Source organism: Rosa rugosa, chromosome 4 (genome assembly GCF_958449725.1).
Source record: "Rosa rugosa chromosome 4, drRosRugo1.1, whole genome shotgun sequence".
In the NCBI taxonomy this organism is placed as follows: domain Eukaryota; kingdom Viridiplantae; phylum Streptophyta; class Magnoliopsida; order Rosales; family Rosaceae; genus Rosa; species Rosa rugosa.
This window is the reverse complement of record NC_084823.1, coordinates 19,599,640-19,618,330: the sequence shown is the minus strand read 5'-3', so window position 1 is coordinate 19,618,330 and position 18,691 is coordinate 19,599,640. Positions and strand designations below refer to the sequence as shown.

General features: G+C 44.3%; 2 protein-coding genes and 1 pseudogene across 2 annotated transcripts; all 3 read left to right on the top strand.

Moving 5' to 3' along the window:
- Window positions 1-1,785: 1,785 nt before the first annotated feature.
- LOC133746533 (disease resistance protein Roq1-like) lies at window positions 1,786-7,808 on the top strand (annotated as a pseudogene).
- On the top strand, window positions 1,934-2,799 carry LOC133744470 (disease resistance protein RPV1-like). Its single transcript, XM_062172575.1, has 2 exons — window positions 1,934-2,442; window positions 2,700-2,799. The coding sequence occupies exons 1-2, from the start codon at window positions 1,934-1,936 to the stop codon at window positions 2,797-2,799; spliced, it is 609 nt and encodes a 202-aa protein (XP_062028559.1).
- Window positions 6,893-7,402, top strand: LOC133744469 (small ribosomal subunit protein mL104 (rPPR9)-like). The gene has a single exon (XM_062172574.1). The coding sequence runs from the start codon at window positions 6,893-6,895 to the stop codon at window positions 7,400-7,402; it is 510 nt and encodes a 169-aa protein (XP_062028558.1).
- Window positions 7,809-18,691: the final 10,883 nt, after the last annotated feature.

Sequence of the window (18,691 nt, the reverse complement as noted above, 5' to 3'; positions counted from 1 at the left end):
GCAGATTGGTTCTTCAAAATACCAAAAGGTGAAGAATATTGCAGGTTCACTTTTGGTCTTCCTTATTTTTCTATCATGTGCTCTCTTTCTCTCTGCACATCATCACGGTCAGAAAGGAAATGAAGAACAAGCCAGCTAATCTTTCATATGCACAATCTTGCTGTCGAAAAACAAGGAAAAGCAATTCCATCTGGTTTTCTGTATCAGATGATCGAGTATAATTAAAATGAAGATGATCGAGTATTCTGTACCTTTGTTGTGTAAGTGAACATAGCTCAAAGTGGAGTGTGTATGGACAGCCAGTTCTCCATGAAGGTGAAAACAATAGAAAACCAGATGGAATTGCTTTTCCTTGTTTTTCGACAGCAAGGTTGTGCATATGAAAGATTAGCTGGCTTGTTCTTCATTTCCTTTCTGACCGTGATGATGTGCAGAGAGAAAGAGAGCACATGATAGAAAAGAGGAAGACCAAAAGTGAACCTGCAATATTCTTCACCTTTTGGTATTTTGAAGAACCAATCTGCTTTTGATGTTCATGCTTAAAAAGCATGTCTCTCACGTTCATGTATGAAAAGCAATGCCATCACATGGTGCTTAATTAATCCTCCATCATTTGACAGAATGATCGTCATGAAGAGAAGATGCCCAAGGAGACCACATGAAAGTGAAGACCACTGTGACTTGGACAGCATTGTTTCCACAACCCAATTAAACAATTTTTGCATGCCTAAAAAGCAAAAGCCACCAACTCATGTTCAGAAAGCAGAGCACGTAAGTTTTCTTTCCAAGCATGCTTTAGACAAAAGAAACCATATTTTAAAGATAGCATGCTTGGTATTGTCAGCAACTTCTCATCATATAATGCTATTATCACATGGGGAAGAGTTTTGACCGTTGAGGTTGATGGAATGCCAACACATTTCATACTTACAGAGTCAAAAGGATCAAACCCTTTCGTCGAATGCCTCGGCCTCATCAAGCACTGATGTTGGAGTTAACCAAGCGAAAGGAGGGATGAGCTCGTCAACCTTGTTAGCTCCTGTTTTCGGCCGAGTTGTGCGTGTCAACTCTGTTCATCTGAAGTCTCAGTTTCCATGCTTGTAGAGTGGTTTAGCCCTTGAGGATGTGTAGTTTGTCTCTTTTTTTTTTTTTGCTTAACTTCCAAATCAATAAAAGTGCTAGGGTTGTAACAATGAAAGTACATATGATAAGTTTAAGAGCCCATAGAACGTCTATGGTAAGTTTAAGACCCCATAGAACGTCTCAATGTGATATTGTGGAATTATTGACTTGAGAAAACCAGTCTGAACTTTGTAAATAAGCCAACACTATCACACAGAATCTAATCAACCAACTAAGCTAGCTAATTACTGGTATTATACAACTTCACTTCACAGAAAACCAAAAACAAAAGTGTTGAGATAAATCAACAATCGACCACAAGAAAAGTAAGGCAGAGGTGGGCTCTGGTAGACACTTTAATTTGTTTAAGATAGGGATCTAATAATCCATGAGAACGGGCAAAAAGTTCGCAGCCTCTTGTATGTATTCACACTGAAGTCTCATATGATACATCACCAAATGTTTTTACAGTAGTGTGAAGTGTCACTTTTTAGAAGGAGAGTGCCATAAAACCAAAGCAAATGCCCCGAAGGCCACTATCCCAGATTTTTGAAGATATCACCGTCTTTTGGGTAAGTTGTCAATCACGTTGGTGTCTGTCTCCCACTTTGTTGTAGTGCTATTTCTAATGACCACTCCGTGACACTTACAACTCGATTACTTTCGCTGAAGGAGCCAGGAAACTGCTTTGCACACAGCCGAACCGAGAGGCCTAATATATATAACAAGAGATATAGTCCTTGACAGTAACAATACCATCCCAAATTATTTCAATTCAGCCTCCTCACTCATCCTCCTGCAATCAAACAACATGGAACTGAGCAAACCTCAATTCGGAGCCTCTTCCTCTTCATCTTCTTCTTCCACCCGTTTGTTCACACATGATGTCTTTCTGAGCTTTAGAGGTGCGGATACGCGCAACAATTTCACAGGCCATTTGTACAACTATTTGGTTAACAAGGGAATTAACACCTTCATAGATAATGACCTTACAAGGGGAGAAGATATAACGAAGGAGCTTCTCGACGTAATTGAAGGATCAAGGATTTCCATTGTTGTGTTTTCTGCGAATTATGCATCTTCGAAGTGGTGCTTGGATGAACTTGTCAAGATCTTTCAATGTAAAGAATCCAAGCAACAAATCGTTTTCCCAATTTTCTACAAGGTAGATCCTTCGAAGATACGATACCAGAAGGGCCAGGTTGGTGAGGCAATTGCTCACCTTAGCAAATGCAAGGATAACTCAGAGAAGGTGGAGAGTTGGAAGGCAACTCTTACACAAGCAGCAACTTTGTCTGGGTGGCACATCTCGGATGGAGGGTACGTATGTTCAATCTCAAGTATCTCAACTTTATAATGCATTTTAACGCTCCGCCATTAACACATAGTTAACTTAGTTAACAGATTACATAATGTTTAATCTTACCCATGCATCAATAGTTTCAGTAACTAATGGACTACAATTAGAGTATAATCTTGAATATGATTTAGTCCATCGTTGATCCGTCCCCTAGCCTAGAAAACTAGACATGTTGGAAAGTTGAAACTAAATGATTTATATGCTTTTATATTTGCAGGCATGAAGCGAATGTTATTGATGAAATTGTTAAAGAGATAGCAACCAAACTAATGAAATGCACCCCTTTAGATGTGGCATCATATCCTGTTGGAATATAATCTCGTGTAGAAGATATACTTAAGCTCTTAAATGTTGGGGAAGACGATCCTCACATGATAGGGATATGGGGAATTGGTGGAATAGGAAAGACAACACTTGCAAAAGCTATTTACAATTCAATTAGCCATAAGTTTGAACATAGCTACTTCCTGGCAAATGTTAGAGAAGAATCACTTTCACATGGAGGTCTTGTCAAGCTACAAAACAATTTTCTTTCTAAGATTATAGAGAGAAATCCACCTTATGTGACCAATGTGGATGAAGGAATCACTCAGCTGAAGCAAAAACTAAGCCAGAAAAGGGTTCTCTTAGTTCTTGATGATGTGGAGTTGTGGACCGCTTGGATCAGTTAAAAAAACTTGCTGGAGGGTGTGATTGGTTTGGTCCAAGAACTAGAATTATTATAACAACAAGAGAAATGAATTGCCTGAGGGCTCATAATGTCAATCCAATATATGAGGCCAAGGAATTAAATGATCAAGAAGCTTTAGAGCTCTTCAATTTCCATGCCTTCAAAGGAAATATACGTATGGATCATTTCTTTGACCTTTTAAATGGTGTAATACGTTATGCTAAAGGGATTCCGTTAGCTTTGGAAGTTTTGGGATAAGATCTATGTAGTAAAAATAAGGATGAGTGGAAAGATGCATTAGAGTGTTACAACAAATATCCTAACCAAGAGATTCAACAAGCTCTCAAAAGAAGTTACGATGCATTGGAGGATCGGATGAAAGAAGTTTTTCTTAATATTGCATGTTTCTTTAAAGGTTACGAGCAAAGCTATGTGATAAATGTCCTATAGAGTTGTGACCTCAATCCTATGTATGGTCTCAAAGTCCTCTTAGAAAAGGCCTTGATAAAAATTGAGAAAGGCAATAGAATTTGGATGCATGACCTTCTAGAAGACATGGGAAAAGAAATTGTTCGGCAAGAGTCTCCTGATGAGACAGGACAACGCAGTAGACTGTGGCTTTATGAGGATGTTCGCGAGGTCCTTGAGGAAAAAACAGTAAGTGATATTTAAATTATTTAGCTTTATGACATTTAATACATCCTTGCTTATAAAATCTTGAAAAATTTTGGAATTTAATGCAAATATTTATTATGAGAAGAAATTGATTAATTTGACGCGATTGCTATTTCATATTAGGGAACGGATAGAATTAAAGGCATTGTGGTAAGAGATTTCCATTCACCAAAGATATGCTTGAACGTCAGAAGCTTCACAAATTTGAAAAATCTTCAAATTTTTAAAGTCAATTATAATATGCTTTGTGGAGAGGGCTTGGGTTATCTCCCCAACGAATTTTAATCCGAGGAAACTTGGTATGTTGCACATGGGTGGACCCTGCACGACTCCACTAGTGAACGAGAGATTGAAGGTATTTTAAAGAATTCGATCACTTTCTACACATGCATGTGATGTTTTAACTTATTGATCATTTCAACTTTTTTTTTTTTTTTAGTTTGAGTTTTCGGTTCTCTTTCTCCCAAACAGAATCTGCGATATTTGAAATCTATCAAATTGTGGTTCTGTGATGGTCTAACAAGAATTCCCGACTTGTCTGGATTAACAAGCTTAGAGTATTTGGAGCTGTCTTCTTGTAATGAGTTAGTTGAAGTTCATCCTTCGGTTGGCCGTCTCGATACGCTAGTCATTTTGAAACTCCTCGGTTGTGAAAAGCTGCAGATGTTTCGAAAGAGGATCAACATGAAATCTTTGGAAACTCTGGATCTCTCTTGGTGCCCGCTTAAGTTCTTCCCTGAAATCGAGGGAGACATGAAGTCTTTGAATCTCCTAGATCTAAGTTGGAATCGTGCCATCAAAGAGTTACCTTGCTCAGTTGGAAATCTCACTGGCCTTAAATCCTTGTCTCTATCTCACTGTGATAATCTTACAAATGTATCATCCAGCATTTTCTATGCATTGCAACGTCTGGAGGAGCTTCATCTACAGTGTTGCTTTACCTTGTTACATTTCCAACAAAGTCAGAATCACTTCCTCCACCGGTCTTTTCGACTAACCTGACAAGATTACGAGTTCATCTGCACTATTGCAGGCGGCTTGAAGAAATTTCAGAATTTCCACGAGAAATAGATTACTTGGATGTGAGTCATTGTTGTTCATTGGAAAGAATTTCAAAGTTGTCAAAAATTTTGGAGGGTAAAGATTCAAAAATGTTCGATCAGTTGGACTTGACCACCTGCTGGAGACTCTGCGACAATCTGGCTCGTGGAGTAGTATCAGAGGTTGAAGTTGACAAGCGACTATTTCATGTGCCCAAGAAGAGAAAGAAGATGACATCATCACCGTTTGCGGGAACCAAAGAATTGATGGGAGAGGCAGAGAACTTGACGGCTCTGTTGACTCTTTTTTCTCTTGTCCGAAATCTAAAGAATTCCAAGTAGAATTTTCTGCACGTGTTCCGATTCCATATTGGTTCACCTGCCGTCAGGATGTGAAGTGGGATGGGAATAGTGAAGTGGTAAATAAAGAGCATGAGTTTTGCATTGAAATTCCTCAAAACTCCAATTGGGAAAACAAAGGGTTGGCACTCTGTATTCAATCTTGTTTTTTTGAGGTCACTCATTTTGTTTACATCAATGGAATAGAGTTTGATGAGAAAATCATGTATGGGGTTAAAGTGTGGGTGCATTATATTCCATTGCTTACAGTAATAAGGAGGTTCAGTGAGTGTGAGATGCCGTCAACTGATATGTTTCAAGTTATGTTTCGTTTTGAAGATAAGATCATTTTAGACACAATGACTTTTGGGGGAAGCTGGGGAGTCCACCTGATCGAAGATTTGGAAGGAGAAGGCCGATGATAGTCCAGCTGACTTCCAGTAGGTTCATCATCTTTTTCTTTTTTGTTTGTTTTGAGGCTTCTTTAATAGCCTACTATCATTCTCAAAATCAAAATCATAATTGAATCAGAAACGCATTCCGTTGTCCAAGTATATGCTGATTCTGCTGCCAATGAAGATGACATTGAGTCATTGACACACCCAAGTTACAAAACACCTATCTCGGAAGAAGTACTCCTTTGAAAACATGATTCTCGATCCTCATCATACAATGTTAAGGTACTTATTCCCTGTCTCTGAGATATGGCAGATACATATGGTGTGTGTGTATGTGTGTGTGTGTATCATCTATTGTTTCTAGTTCTGAACTTGCCATGTGTAGTAGAACTACTCTAGGTTAAACACTAAAACTTTTCTGAATTCGCTCGACTTACTTCGTTCAGGAGTTCAATTTAGAGGAAATGATTGAGTGAGTCTTTGGAATCAAACCTCTAGAGCATGATCAATGGAATTGATAAGACCTACACCGAGGGTCTATATGTCTGTTGCAGAACAGTAAAGAGCACACATTGATTAATATTCCAGAAATAAAAGGAGAGGTACACAAAAAGCCTTACACTTGAATTGATCTTTTGGTTGAAATCACGTTTTAGCTTGCCTTAATTTAGATCTGCTATTATTGGATGTTACGTGCGCTGCTTATAAATTGCTCGAGATTATATTTGGTAATTGGACCTACTCTGCACTCATGTTTGTAGCCTTTGATTTTTGATTGTTTCTTTTTTTGTAGGTGAAAATCCTTATGCAATGTATGTATTAAGTTGAGTTGCAAAAGAAGATGCTCTAGATATGCTTGATACAATAGGTACTTGCTTTTTTTTTTGGTGAATTAGTTAGCTAGTTGCTAATAATGGATTTTATTAACAATGGAACTTTTGTGTATTCAGAGCAAGTGGGTTATGTACGTCATTAGCAAGCAAGGTTGGACCTACCATGGATTTCATTCATTTTTTCCATGCATAGTCAGACACACCTCAAGAAGAAGGCAAGACATGCCTCTAGAAGTTACTGTGAAGTTATTGATGAATAATCTGATTAAGATGAGAGGAAAACAGAATTTGGCCCTCTTAAGAAGAAGGCAAGACATGCCTCTAGAAAGTTTGAGCTATCCTTGATAAAAGGTTCTAAGGGGTAGAGTAATGTCTGCCCAGATTGAGAAGGACACTGATGCAGAAGAGTTGCAGGCGGGTGGAAGCATTTGACCAAGAGCTTATATTGGAACAACATGGTGATCAACATATATAAGATGCTAAACTTGAGGAAAGAATTTTCTGCTCAACTATGGTACAGATTTCTGCTTCCGTTAGGGCTTTTAGTGGAGACGGTCTCATCTGAGAAGATGGTGAAAGGTTTGGTTAATGAGTTTTTCCCTGATGAGTATGTTTGCGATTTGCTTATTAAGGGGTGGTATGTGGATGGGAAGCTTGAAGAGGCTAGGAGATTGGCTGGGGAGATGTGTAGGGGAGGGTTTGAGATTGGGACTAGTGCCTTCAATGCCATTCTTGATTGCGTGTGTAAGCTTTGCAGGAAAAAGGACCCCTTTCGGCTTCATTTTGAGGCTGAGCAGATTTTGGTGGATATGGAGTTCCATGGTGTGCCGAGAAATGTGGAGACTTTCAATGTGCTGATTACTAATTTGTGTAAGATTAGGAAGACCGAGGACGCATTGAATTTGTTTCATAGAATGGGGGAGTGGGGGTGTTCTCCTAACGAGACTACATTTCTTGAAACTTGAATTGATCGGAAGCTTGTATCAGGCAGCTAGGGTTGGGGAGGGAGATGAAATGATCGATAGGATGAAATCAGCGGGGTTCGGGGAGGCTCTTGATAAGAAAGCGTATTTTGGGTTTCTGAAGATTTTGTGCGGCATTGAGAGGATTGATCATGCTTTGTCTGTTTTCAAGAAAATGAAGCAGGATGGATGTGAGCCCGGGGTTAAGAGTTATGATCTGCTTATGGGAAAATTGTATGCTCACAACCGTGCTGATAGATGTTAAACAGCGACAAGCGTGGCCCGTGGCCCACCATTGTACCGATATTGTCCCAACTTAACCACCTGATAGGTGTTGGGTTTTAATCACAAAATGCCTCGGTTCAATTGGGTGAGATCCACCCACTTATAAGTTATATTTTATTTGTCACTTTTCTAATGTGGGACCTTTCCTCTCCAAGTAATTTATAAGCCTTTTGGCCAGCAGGATAACCAATGAAAATACATTTAATGGCGCGAGGAGAGAATTTATGTGTGTACATACATGTACATTTGCAAGCATAATTAGCTCTAATGGGCTATGCTCATTGTACCGCCAAAGGTACTAATTCCAACCAAAGGAATGACATGCAGACACACCGCCAGGCGGGCTACAGCCTCAGCGTCGGACCACCTCCAAATCGCCGCCGACGAGCCGCCACGCGTCGAGCCAAGATGGCATCAGAAGCTTCTGAAACTGGGAACTGAAGCATATCAGTCCCACATCGAAAACAAAGAGAAGATCAACCTCTTCCTCACCTATAAAACGTTCTCTCCTCTCTCCTCATTAATTACGCATTCAATACTTACCTACTGTTACTTTGTCAACATAAATACATTGACTAACTTAGGCATCGGAGAGTTGAAGACCGCCCAACGCGGTCTCCCTTTGACGCCCTTTGTATTTTACTTGACAGGTAGCGGAGGCTTTGAGAGCACCACAAGTATCGATCCGCTCACCGGATCAGCGTTAACAAAGGTTCAGCTACCGCCGGACTTTTAGACATTAACATTGGCGCCGTCTGTGGGAATCCTTGAACAAAAGGCCATCCCACCACAATCACCATGACTAACGGTAGCGGGGGAAACGCTGAAGAGCAGGCAGACCATCCCGCCATCCCCCAACCCTCCGACCCAGCGGTAGGCGTTAACCGGGCACTATTCACAACCCCGGCAAACCCCGGCGGTGAGGTCAATCCAAGCAGCAGCCGCCCACCGGGCCAAAATCTCGTCACTATGTACGAGCTAGCACTGGCGGATCTTCATAAGGCAAACAGAGAACGTGAGGAGGAGCGCAAGGAAAAGGCTGAAGCCCAAAGACAGGTGGCTACGCTCATGACACGTTTTGAGGAACTAAAGAAGACGCTGGAGGCCACCGCCCGCCCAGCACAGAGCGAGCAGTCACGTAGCACCAGGCGTAGTCGACCCGGCACCGGCACATTGGTACCAGGGCCGGTCATACAGATGCAAGTACCGCTGAACCCACCTGAGTTGTTGGGAATGGGACCACCGCCCATACCCCAACTAATGTTGGAACAGGAGGCGGAATCACTCCCGCACACCAACCGCTCGGAAGCTAGGGCGAGGACTGAAGGCAATCCGCCTGTGCCGAGGCACAGGCCGGCCCAGCGGATCATTCAGGCTGATTCCGCCGATAATGCAACCGCCCAGATATTGGAAAGGATGCACCAACTGGAGCAGAGGTTGATCCGGGCGGAGTCGGGGGCCCCAGCGCCAACTCAGAATCCGCTCTTCGCTTCCAGACCTGGGCCCTTCACCGCTGCAATTCTGCAGGCTGTCAGACCGGCATATGCAAAAACCCCAAAGATGTCGCATTACGGAGGAATGTCTGATCCCTTCGTCCACATGGACACCTTCAAGAAGGTCACCAACAACAAGGGATTCGACGACGCCACCTTGTGCCACTTGTTCAGCGAAACGTTGGATGGCGAGGCAATGAACTGGTTCTTTGAGTGTCCGCCGGGGTCTGTCAGCTCATTCCATGCACTATCACACGCTTTCTGATACGTCTAAAACATGCACAACTTTAACCTTGCACTCAAATATCATCGTTGGTAATATAGTGATCAAGCAAGGGTCATTATCCGCTGAAGATTGTTCCTAAACTGCTAATCAAATGTCACAAACTACTCTAAACTATGCTACTGAACAGTTAACGAAAATAAATTATTTAACTAACCTAGACTCGATGGAATTTTCTGAACATTTTACATGACACTAAACACACATTGAATAACACGTATACAAAATTTCAAAACAATCGGAGTTGATTTGATATATTAAATAATTCACGTAAAACTGAACACAAAAAGATAACAAAGCAGAAACAGATTTTATAACTTTAAACTATTGATAGAAACAAAGCTAAGGACTCATTCTCCACCACCAAACACACTCAATCATATCAAAGCTCAGTTATGGAATCCTAAATCTCAATTGAATTTACCCGAAGTTAACTCACAAGCTCGAATTAACCCATTACCCTTTCTTAGTTCCTCGTTAAGTGAATACAAGCTCACCACTTAATCTATTTCTGATTATGCAACCTAGACACAAGCTCGCTAAGTTTAACATATCAAAATCATTAAGCACTAAAATGGTTTGGATAAATCTAGGGTCACAAGTACATTGGTAGTCTTGCTAAACCTAGGGTTTGAGTCACATGTAATTCAAGAAGACATTTTGCTACTCAATTGGAATCAACACACGACATATACGAATCTAGTGTTACTCCTAGCATTAGAACCCTAACCTCTTCATTTAGTTGCGCACCTAAACAAACAAGTAAAGATTCATCTTGTAGACACAGTGAAACACAAACACTCAATTGATAATATAGAAAACCAAAAACTGAATTGTCATCAATATGAATTGAACATGTTTGGGGCTTTGAAATTGCCCCTAGCTACAAAAGTATTTAGCTAGACATGCATAGTCATGAATTCGCTGAATGCATACATCAAGAGAATTGAAAAGAAAAATAGAGACGAAAGAAGGAGATGAGATCACGGCTAGAGGATGGCAGAAGATGTCGTTCTCTCCTTTCTCTTGTGCGGCAGAACCTACGTCTCAACTGAACGTCTCCCTCCTTTATTGCTTAGGTTAGGAGATTTTCACTTCTTTTCCTTTTAGGACTCAAGTAGCTTCTCCTCTAAGATTCCTAATAATTTTCACCCATAAAAATATGTCATATATCTCTAATAAATAGAGATATTCAGTTAATACTCGTCGGTGGGCTTCTAAAAGGAATTCGGGCCTCAAATCATGGATTTCCGTCAAAGTGTCAGATTCTCGGACTGCCCGACCTTGCTGTACTAAATCAGCCATAACTTCTTGTAGGAAAATGATATGAATGAACCGTCAAAAGTTTTGGAAACTAGACATCGAAGGCTTTCCAACCATATAAAGCTCACTGTCTGGTTCGTTCTGAGCTGCTCTCAGTTTCATGTCGAAGTTGACTGATCTGCACAGGCAGATTTACTGATTTAGCTTCCTTTCTTCTACTTTGCTCAATAACACCTACAAAACATAAAAATAAAGTAAATGACTCAAATAGATGAAAAACTAGCTAAGAAAACATGAAGAAATCAATACAAAATCATGTACATTTATGAGCTTATCAAATTCCCCCACACTTATCTTTTGCTAGTCCTCGAGCATAACAAAAGAAGCTAACTACTATAACAAAGGACACGGACCTAATGTCTTCCAAACATCTCAGAGAACTTATAATGCCTACTAGTATGATCAACAAAATTCAAGCAGTCACATATCAGAATTCACAACTTCACTTAAGAGCTAATTTATTTTGATAACCATCATGCTCAAAGTATAATGCAAGGACAATCAAACCAATGCAACAAATGAGAACCAACTTCCTCATGGTTCAAACAAGTGTTCACTTAATCTCTCACAAAGATGCTCTCAATTCTTTTCACTCATGATTTTCTGACTTGATGTATAAGCATATATTTCGCTCAAGTTATATGTGAGAGGAATGATATAATAAGACAAACAAATAGCTCACATATGATAACAAGAAAGAAAGGCTTTTTCTGAATTTTTTTTTTTTACATATGATCCCATGATTGGAATGCCAAAACTCGGACGAAAGGCCAGTGACACCATATGCTCACCCCTCCACACAAGTCTCCACAAATCGAATGCACAACTTCAAAGATCAACAAGGTCTTTATTCAGGGCTGTAATGGGGCCAAGGGTTAAGGTTAGAAGAAAGAAAGGATAGGAAATTCAAAGATCCTAAAGAACCTAGTGGAGCACTAGAAGAACATAAGAGATAAAAGATTCTTGAAACTCTTCAAGGTAATCAATCTTCGAACATGAAGCAAATAATTTTTTTCAAGACCAGATGTCATCTTCTTGGGCCTTTGCTTCATTCTAAACTTTTCTTCTAACACTTGTGAAATAGGACAAAGACCACATTTTCTTGAACAGACCTTCAATTCAAAATAAACTCCTTATTCACAAAAGAGGGACTAAAATCCATTCACACTTTTTTTTTTTTCCTCTCTTTTGCCGTATACTTTTTTTTTCTTTTCGGCATACATATACATATTTTTTTTATGGACAAGTCTTACCCCCACACTTGCTTACAAAAGTACCTCGAACATAAATATATCTCTAAAAATATTTGCTCCACTAATTCCTTAGGATAGGGTAATGATACATCTATACTAAGCTTAGGGTTAAGGAATTTGTGGTGATGAAACAAAAGGCTTAATGTAGGCTCAAGGGGGTTAACTAGGGGATTGCACATCTTGTGTGCATAAAAGGGACACAGGTTAATTTGGCTATGATGGTAATCCTAGTGCCTTTATCCCTTCCCATCCATCATGCAATTCAACCATACGCTTCAAGAGGCTTTGGGGCAAGTTCTAGCATTTGTCCTTATAAAATATGCAAGTCGAATCTGAGTCTCAACCAAGATGAATAAAAGATGAGATCATGCAAAATCCTCGTCAAGAAAATAAGATGATTCTATACTAAGCACTCAGAAAAGAAATAACACATATACAGGCTCAAAAGCTCACAAGGGTTTAAATCAAGTTTAACCTGTCATAGCATGCATCCATCAATTCTCAAGTGTTACATTAATCCAACCACCAATGTATATAAATCAAGCACAATAATCATCAAAATCTATTAACAATTATTTGAAATCAAGAATCTAACACATGCCTGCAATCCTTTTGTGACCAAAATATAAATCCGAAAGTTCATGCTCATCATAGAGTTGGAAGACTCCTAAGACTCATTGAAAAATAAAACCTAAAACTAGACTCTTTTTTTATTTATTTTAATTCTTTTTTCATTTGTTTGATTTTTTTTTATTGAAAATAACAAAAAGTTTCAAATTCCTTCCCCCCACACTTAAACTAAACATTGTCCTCAATGTTTGATCTAGATATAATCATGCAATGATATAGTTAAGTATAGAAGGAAAGAGAAAACACAACAAAAACAAAATAGTTAAGAAGAGTAGAGAATGCTCCCTCTTGTAGACCTCCCAATGCTAATGATCTTTGGATATCAACCTCAAGGCTGTAAGCCTTGAATGTCTAGGGCAAGCTCTATGCCAAATGCGCCAAAGATACTCCAATAATGCTCAAAGTCATTAGGAAACATCACTGTTCACAAACTGATTTCAGCTAAAACCTTGCAGCATCCCTATTTCCGAGGTTCATAGCTCATCCAGTAAGAACCGGAATCCAAAGGTTCCACTTGGAGATGAAAGTTCATATTCAGGGCTTTCCATACATATGTGGCACACATTCCAACTCCAAGGGATGTAGAAACTAGAGACCTGCAAAGTTAGCAAAAAATTACAGAAAACTGGCAGAATGACCTTTGTCCATTCAAACCTGAATACAACCCCACTTTTGTACACTGATCAATCAGCTATCAATGAAACGAGGAATTATTCAAACCATTGTTACCAAGTCTAGCACTGAGGGCAACTGGCAACACCAGCAATCGTCAGCGGACCTCGTCCGCTACGTGGTGCACTTGGACCAATCTTAATTCCTTTAATGTTTCATTGATTGACAAAAGAAAAATATAACTACTAGCAGTACAAACACATCATAGCAAACACCAATTCAAAACTTCATTTCATTTCGTAACATTCATTACAAATTGTTATGCCTCAGCGGCTACAAAAAAAATATAAGAAAATCTAGAGCGGTCCCAGCTGGCTTCAGGGGTTGCCTTCGGCATCTTCTGCTTCAGCAGGCGGCGGCACGATCGCTCGGCTCGTTTGATTGGACCCTCGCGCTGTCAGACTTGGGGTCTCTATGGTGTCATCCGCCCGGGTGTGCGCCGCCAGGAATCCAGCACGCGACACCTCCGACGGGGTGGGATTGGGAGTCTGCTGGGACCCTTCCGTCGGATGTGCGCCACTTTCTCCACTGCCTGAGCGGGCGCCTCCCGCTGGGGCAGGCACGACATCTCTCTCCGGCAGGGCACTCTTGGCCGGCGGCGCATCAGGCTGTGACGCTTTGGCGAAGTCGATGGCGCCCTTCCGCTTCAGCATGTCTATGTTTGCTAGGGCCCCAGCCTTCGCTGACTCGGTCATCGCCTTCGCATACTCCGCCGACTGCTTGAATGCTTCAACAGCGGCGGCCGCGGCAGTATCCCCTTCAGCCCTCAGGCGGGCAACCTGGCCTTCCAGCCGCTTCAGCTCCGTCACCCTGGCGGCGGACTCCCGCTGCACAATAATTAGTTTCTTGTCCTTAGCGGCAATCCGCTCCTGCAGCAGCGCGACGTCCTGCTCCAACTTGGAGACGCGTTCATTCCTCTCCAAGTCCCGCTCGATGGCCACGTTGAGCTTACCGCGGGCGTCGGCAAAGTCACATTCCGCCTTGGCCAGCCGCCTTTCTGTCTCCGCCAGCTTCTCCCTCGCCTCCGCCAGCTCCCTCTGAAGGCTTTCAATCTCCTCCCTGAGCTCCCCTTCGACCAGAGGCTGCTTCTTCGCCGCCTCAAACATGTCGTGCAGCCCAGCTGAAATCTGACCAAACGCCGAGCTATAGGCCGATTGGTCAATCGCTGTCGGGCGCGAGATCCCCGCTAGGCCGCCAAACCCTAGCCTTTCGCACAGATGGAAGAGGAACTCCCGCTCACCATCCGTCATAAACTCCGTGTAGGCGGCGAAGGAGTCCAAGTCACTGGCGACGGGCGCCTCCCCGTCCACCACAGCAGCTTTCAGCGGGGCTTGACGGGCCTTCTTCGGCTGCCGGGACCCGACAGTCTCCACATCCTCCCCCTCTTCCTCGTCGGGGGAGTCTATCTGCCGGCGCTTCCTCTCGAGCGCCCTTGTGTTCCTCGCCGGCGGCTCCTCCCTTGGCGCGGTGACAACCCCTAGCGGCTGCACCTGTCTTTCTTTCTGGGAACCACGCCTGTTGGCGGGTACCCTTTCCTTTTGGGCAGCCACTGTTGCGGCCCCTTTTTTGCCGCCTGCCACAGGAACCCCAGCTTGAACGACCGGCAGGCAGTCGGCACCCAGATGGGAGTGGTGCGGCATTGGCAGCACCACAGGAACCTCGGACTGGCTTACCGCCAGGGTCTCGGGTTCACCAGGGTCTTCTGGGCCGCCAGACCCTCGGCGTACATCGTCTCCAGGAAGTTGTCAACCTCCGCACGATCCATCACTTTTTCGAAAGCGTCACGACTGGCTTTATTGCCTGGCGGAGTTTCTATAAAAAAAAAAATAAACCAGTCAGTCTCGGCTACTTATTACAAAAAAAAGAGAGCAGCCTGGCGGAAATTTCTTACCAACGGAGCGAGTAAGTTTCTGCTCGACTAACAACTCCCAGCCAGTCAGAAGTCGGAAGTCCAGCAAGTTGCGGTTCCGCCAACAACCTCTGATCCGCGCCACGCGACACTCCTCCTCGCGCGTTAGGTTGTACCGCAATCCCGCTGCACAAACACAAGTCGATTAGTAAAAGTACCAAGTCTGCAAAATACAAGAACCCGCCAGCTACGTCCAGCGGAAACTGGTTACCAACCTCGGATAGGTTGGAACTCCGACTTAATCCTAAACGTCAGCCCTTCCTCGTTCGCCCCAGCCTGATACTCCCACCCCTCTGTGGCGACGCAGAAGGTCCCCCGCTAGTAGGACATTGAATCCCTTAGATTCTGGATCAGCTTGGGCGCTCCCTGGCGACGGCTCAGGTTCACTTACCCTCTGCAACCCTGGCGCTTCACGTACACCAGCTCGTAGAAGTGAAGCACTTCCGCCACAGTAGGCCCCTCGCACCCGGACAACCGCCACAGTGAGTTCATTGCCAGCATCAACCGCCACATGTTGGGGCAAATCTGGCCGAAGGCAAGGCCAAATTCGCACACCAGGATTTGGAGATTTGGCACCAGCGGGAGTGTCACTCCTTGGCGGAATATCGCCTCATGCACGGCCGCAAATCCCACTGGGAGAATCGACGCCTTCTCATCCACCGTCGGTGGACGAAGCTTCACCAAGCCCGGCAACCGGAACGTCTGCTTCATTCGAGCGACGGTGGCGGCGTTCATCCGCCCTCCTGCCTCGTCGACGGCGGTGCCATCCTGGAGGAACCACGCTGACTCAGCATTCTCCCCCGCTGCTTCTTCTTCCCCAGCGGAGCCGCAGGCAGCGCTATTGCTTGCCAAACGCTCGTCGCGCCCAGCTTTGGCAGCAGCGGCCTCACCCGCCCTAGAGCTCTCTGGACGTGGACCACGACCCATAGCTACTTCCCAAGGTATGGTCTGTAGCGGTTCAACCTCTAGCGGTTCTGGCAGTGAGGTTCCTGCATGGGCAGACGGACGCAACGAGTCAATAAATATCCTATCCGCCGCGCTGAACAACACGTCAGACCCGGAATCCTCACTGCTCGAAATCTCTATGACGTTAGCCATCCCAAACCCTAAAACCCACACCAGTTAGCACAAACACAGATCTAGCCTATTCTTACATCAGTTATAGCCAAGAGCATCAAGAACAATTTACCCAGAAAATGCCAAAATAAGAACAAACGCACTCAACCCAGATTTGACCATCTAGCAAATCCCTAAACGCTAACTCTCTGCCAACCACCATAACCCAACCCCCCCCCCCCCCCCCCCCCCCAAAATCTCACTTTACACCTCAGAACACGCCAAAGAAAAACAGAAATCATCCCAAAAAATCAAAAACAACAAAACCCAGAAAATAGCAGATCCAATGAAACAGGGAAAAGGGAATCCATATACCAACGTTGGTGGTGAAGCCTACTATACGATGGTGCACAGTAATCTTAGGGGAGTGCGATCGTCGTTTTTTCGGGAACGGTATCTCCAAGCTCCTGCAACCTCTTTCTTCAGTCTCGAACGAACAGAGCGAGAAGACGACGACTGAGTTTGAAGCTTTTACCAAAGTGTCAAATCTCGCTGGGTTTCCCCCCCTTTTATGTCAACATCAGCGCGTTCTCAGCCGTCCGCTAAAAAACGACATCACACGACAGCCGTACACATGTCACAGACCTCCACTTACTCTCCGGATTAACCGAGGCGTCGCCTCGGTTACGAAATCCATAATTACTATCATTTATGGTGAGAAGACGGCCAGGCTTAGGAGACAAGCCTCCGCACGCTAACCCTCTGCGGGTTGGACACGTGTCAACCACCACCAGACGAAGCGTCTGGTGGAAGTAACTACTTGGGATGACTTCCCCAACCCTCCGAAGTCTCCGCTGAGCGAAACCCCGCCAGCGGAACTTCTCCCTTGTCACCTTCCAAGTGACGAAGTCTCCGCTGAGCGAAGCCCCGCCAACGGTACTTCTCCCTTGTCACCTTCCAAGTGACGAAGTCTCCGCTGAGCGAAACCCCGCCAGCGGAACTTCTCCCTTGTCACCTTCCAAGTGACGAAGTCTCCGCTGAGCGAAGCCCCGCCAGCGGTACTTCTCCCTTGTCCCCTTCCAAGTGACGAAGTCTCCGCTGAGCGAAACCCCCTCCATCGGAACTTCTTCCTTGCCATCCTGCAAGCGGGGCGTCTTCCGCTACACACCTCTAGCGGAACCCCATTTTTCCATCTGGCAAGCTGCGTGTTTTGTTCAGCGCAATATCGCTCAATGAAGTACCACCTGGCACGTCTACTGGACGCTGCTTCCTGCTGCAATCAGCAGGGGGATATCCGCCAGCGGCGGATCCCGAGGCCACGCCTCACTGACAACGCCCGCCACGCGGCGTTACGGTCAGACCGTCCCTACGGGACACGGGGACTTGTCAACTGTCTACGACGGCCCTGATCAGGCACGTTGACCCCCGTCACTCGGGTACTAAGATTGAGTTCGCTACTCAACACCCTCTGCTCCGTGCAGCTCCCCCTCAACAAATAATTTGCCGACCATCCGGAGGTCTATCTTAGCCGGGGAGTGGGGGACTCCCTGGGGGGCCTAGCAGGGGCCCACCCGAAAGGGTATAAAGCGTTTGCTCAGTAAAACCAACGGTTGACAACACACTAACGCTAATTATGCTCTTGCAAGTCTAGCGGACGAAAACGCTTCAAACCGCCGAACAACTCCCCAACCAAGATTGCCCTCCTTGACTGGGGACTTGGGGGACTTGTACATACATGTACATTTGCAAGCATAATTAGCTCTAATGGGCTACGCTCATTGTACCGCCAAAGGTACTAATTCCAACCAAAGGAATGACATGCAGACACACCGCCAGGCGGGCTACAGCCTCAGCGTCGGACCACCTCCAGATCGCCGCCGACGCGCCGCCACGCGTCGCGCCAAGATGGCATCAGAAGCTTCTGAAACTGGGAACTGAAGCATATCAGTCCCACATCGAAAACAAAGAGAAGATCAACCTCTTCCTCACCTATAAAAGGTTCTCTCCTCTCTCCTCATTAATTACGCATTCAATACTTACCTACTGTTACTTTGTCAACATAAATACATTGACTAACTTAGGCATCGGAGAGTTGAAGACCGCCCAACGCGGTCTCCCTTTGACGCCCTTTGTATTTTACCTGACAGGTAGCGGAGGCTTTGAGAGCACCACAAGTATCGATCCGCTCACCGGATCAGCGTTAACAAAGGTTCAGCTACCGCCGGACTTTTAGACATTAACATTGGCGCCGTCTGTGGGAATCCTTGAACAAAAGGCCATCCCACCACAATCACCATGACTAACGGTAGCGGGGGAAACGCTGAAGAGCAGACAGACCATCCTGCCATCCCCCAACCCTCCGACCCAGCTGTAGGCGTTAACCGCGCA